This window comes from Psammomys obesus, unplaced genomic scaffold, assembly GCF_907164565.1.
Source record: "Psammomys obesus unplaced genomic scaffold, mPsaObe1.curated_primary_1811, whole genome shotgun sequence".
NCBI lineage: Eukaryota > Metazoa > Chordata > Mammalia > Rodentia > Muridae > Psammomys > Psammomys obesus.
This window is the reverse complement of record NW_026596125.1, coordinates 7929335-7933205: the sequence shown is the minus strand read 5'-3', so window position 1 is coordinate 7933205 and position 3871 is coordinate 7929335. Positions and strand designations below refer to the sequence as shown.

The window sequence follows — 3871 nt, the reverse complement described above, 5'->3', positions numbered from 1 at the left end:
CCCCCCCCCCCCCCCCCCCCCCCCCCCCCCCCCCGGCTGCCCCAGAGTGGACCTTACTCAGCCAGCGGATGCCACATTCCTGAGCTCCAAAGCCTCTGAAGCAGGTTTAAGGAAGGTGCCACCTCTTGATGCAACAACATCCTGGGGGCCCAGACTCCAAGGAAAAAGGGGTTTTCTGTGCTCAGAAAGAGCAGGGGCTCAACTCTAATCCCGGAGTCCCAGAGCCATTTGTTGGGCAGAACGCAGGGCCAAAGTGAGTTTTTGCTACCCCACTCATGAGTGCAGCGCAAGCACCAGAATGAAGGGTGCGGGGATTTGCTTCACGCCTTCAACTTTTTCCTGCCTGCCCCACTAGGAAAGCCTTCCAGCTTGGAAGATGCGGACAGTTCACACTAGCATGTTAAGTGCCTAGCCAAGACCCCAAAATGAACAGGTGTACCCGTGTCCCTGTGGCCTCAATCTCCCTATCTCCCCGGCTCGCTTCGCGTGACCCGGGGGGACACGGTAAAGGGGAGTCCCACTCTGTCTAGAGATTTCTCCACATCAGCCCGTGTTTGCACCCACGAATTCAAGTACTCTCTCCCCTGGAAAGAAAAAGTGACTCTCCAAGCTGCCTGCGGGAGAGAGCGACCACAAAGCCCTTGCCCAGGCAGCTTTAAGCCACACTTTCCTCTTGGCCCTCCAGACAACCTGTCCTAGGGGCTTCCGTAAACAGATGCTCAGGCCATCTTACAACAAAACTCTGCTAACCTGTTGGGGGCGTGAAGGGAGCAGGACAAGCCCTCTCTAAAAGTCTAGGCTCTCTGGTTCTCCACCTGGACCCCAAGCAACTATCTGCTCCTTACCCCCACCCTCACCCCCACCCCATTCCCCTTAGCTGTCAGGAGACTAGAGATCTGTGCCAGGAGGGTACTCACGCTGCTGTTGTGTCCCGACCAGTGCACCATGGCTTGATTGTGGGCTGAGTCCCCTGTCAGTGCAAAAGACGTGCTGGGCAGCCTGAGCTCCTCGGCCGCGGGTCCTCCCGTCCGCGTCGCCTTCACCTCCTCCCGGGAACCCTTGGTCTGAGGGCGGCTTCCTCTGGCACCGTCTGCGGGAGCGGTGGCCCAAGCGTCCCCGCGCTCCAGGGTGCTGGGGGGTTGCGCTCGGCGAATCCTTCTCGCGCTGCCCGCCCTGCGAGGGGCTGGGATGCCCCGGACCCACCTCGCGCCTCCAGGCGACGTTCCCTCGGCTTCAGCCCGTGTCTCCCCGCCGCTCGCCTGGGGGAGTAGCTCTAGCCTGGACCGGCGCCTCGGCGCGGTGGCTCTCCGTGCAGATGCCAGCTCCTCAGGCCACCGGTTCACCGCTGCCCGTGGCAAGAGAGGAGGCAACGCTGGTGGCCGCGAAGCCGGGGACACCAAGCGCCCGGGACCTCCCGTCGTGCCCCAAGTGATCTCGGCGCCAGCCAGGACCCATGTCGACAAGAGTAGCAGCCCCGTCCGGGCCAGGGGCGCCCCGAGCCAGCCTGCTGGGCGCTCGGTGCCTGCCGCCTCCATCCCGCTGCGGCGACCGCGGCTCGGGCTGCCAAGTGTGTGGCGCCCGCCGAGGTGCGGGTCCGGCGGGGGAGGGGGCGGTGCGCGCGCCGGCGAGCGAGCTAGCGAGTGTGTCTGTCGGGGGAGTAGGGAGAGGGCGGCCGGGAAGGAGGAGGCTCCGGCGGCTCGAGTGCCTCCCCTGTCCCCTGCACTCTTCCCCTTCTGGACAGCTCGCTCCCAGGTCCAGAGGGTGGTTCCAAAACCCAAAGGCAATCACTAAATGCTCCCCCGGTGCTCTGGCGGTTTCTACGCTGTCGTTCAAATGCCCCCTCCCAAATCTCTTCCACCGACCTCTCTCAGAAATTTGGTGGAATGGAGTGCCCAGAGGAAATAAGGAAATCCTCTCTTAAAACGGGCAACGCTAGCCGGATCCCGGAGGAGAGGCTGTCGGCAGACCCCACGCCGGAGTCTCTCGGAAACCTCCAGCCTGCTGCGGGCGCGGAGTTGGGGAGCCGCTCCTGGCTGCGTTTGGGGATTCACTCTTGGGTCTGCTCTTGGGAGCCGGAGACAGCACGGCGCTCGGGGAAGTGTAGGATCTCCGGGAGGAGGAAGAGGAGGAAACTGTTTCCAGTGCCAACTGTTCTCGAGCTAGACCCCAGGGCGAGCCCGGAGCTTCCGCGCGGAAGCCAAGCGCGGGATGGACCCACGACTCTGCTCTGGGCTCCCCGCCCCCGGAGGCCTGCGCCCCCTCCCGCTGCGGGGGCGCGGGGAGTGCGTGCGTGCGTGCGCGTGCGTGCGGGCGGGCGAGAGAGGACCGGGGTGTTCCGGGGCTGGCGGGAGGGCGCCTGGGGTGGTGGGGGTTCGTTGGGGGGGGGGGCAAGGGGGGGGGGGGGGGTGGGGGGGGGGGGAGGTTGTTGCGGGGGTGGGGGGGGGGGGGAGGTGGCGAGGCTCCGTGCGTGCGCGTTTACTGGAGCTTGTGTGAGTGAGAGCGGCGGGGCGGGGCGCGAGGTGCGCTCGGGCCGTGGGTGTTGGAGGATCAGGCAGAGGCTGTGTTTGCATCTCCAGGAGCCTGTGAGTGGTCAGAGGCAACGTGGAGAGCAAGGTCCCCTCTTCCTGAGGCGCCCCCGGCCCCCCAGCACCTGTGGACATAAGCAGCCTGGAGCTCTGAAAAGCGAGCCTGAAAGCCGCTGTCTCTCTCAGGACCCTGTGAGAGGTCCCTAGCAGAGACTCTGCCTCCACCGGAAAGATCCAGGTCCCATCTTCCTGCCCCAGACGCGATTCTGAGCAGGGCCAGTTGTTGCTTCAAAATGCCAGCCACTCTTTGGAAGGTCCCTGCCCAAAGCAGCGTGGGTTTTCAGGTCCCCAGTCCCCCGAGGTAGGAGAACAGTGTGTGTGCTGATGTGACGGGACCCTTCCTGCTTGATGGCAGGAAGACGGAGACTTCGGTAGCAGGAGAGAACAAAGCCTGAGGACCCGCTGGAGACGCGGTTTACAACCTTTAGGGCAGGTGACCTCTGGGGAGCACCCGGGATATTTAGTGGTTGAGAGTGGGGCATGGGGAGGGGGGGGCTGGAGGGACTGAAAAGGGCTGAAAAGGAGGGAGTGGCGCGTTAAAGCTGAGCAAGGGACACAGCCTCCAAACTGTTCCTTCCCTAGAGGAGATTCTTCGTAGAAGGTGAGAGCTGCGTATGGAGAGGAATTGTGGTTGGAAGCGGGGAAATCCAGAACAGGGGAATAAAGGAAAGGCGGGGAGAGGGTGGTGCAAAAGAACTGGAGGAACTCTGAGAAAACCCCGGAAACTTCCGGAGGTGTGCACCCTGCAGCGGAGAGGCCGAGAGGCGAAAGCCAGGGATTCCCAGGAGCTCTCACCTTTTGAACTTGCTTTCCCACCAAAGCTAAAGTGAAAATTGGGAGCGGAGCAGATGGCTAGGATGGGCAAAGGAGGCAGAGAAAATGCCCACCCAGAATGAAGTGGACCCAGCTTTCGTGGGTTTTCCCAGACCCGGGGCAGTACACTCTGCGGAAAAAGTTCCAAAGCTGCGGACCAAGGTGGGCGCTGGAGTCAGAGCTAAGACGGAACAGGTGATCTGCTGGTGCCCAGCGCCCCTACCGGACGAAGCGGGGAGCTGCAGCCGGAACGTAGCGAGAAAGGTTTAGTTGTGATCTTCCAATCTGGTTCTAGGCAAAGGTGACTTAGGTGGTCCAGTCTGTCAGTCCGCCTCTCAATACAAGGCTCTTAGAGCCTCCCAAGTCTTCCCACAGGAGAGGTTCGGGCCAGTTTCCGCGCCACACACCCTTCCCCCAACACACACACGGGGACACACACACACACACACACACACACACACACACACACACAC

At 62.7% G+C, this 3871-nt stretch overlaps 1 protein-coding gene across 1 annotated transcript in view; it reads right to left on the bottom strand.

The window, feature by feature from the left end:
- Nucleotides 1-1535, bottom strand: part of Sorcs3 (sortilin related VPS10 domain containing receptor 3) — a 621887-nt gene extending 620352 nt beyond the window's left edge. The window contains exon 1 of the mRNA XM_055591687.1: nt 918-1535. Within this exon, the coding sequence (XP_055447662.1) occupies nt 918-1535 (618 nt within the window). The remainder of the gene's footprint in view (nt 1-917) is intronic.
- Nucleotides 1536-3871: the final 2336 nt, after the last annotated feature.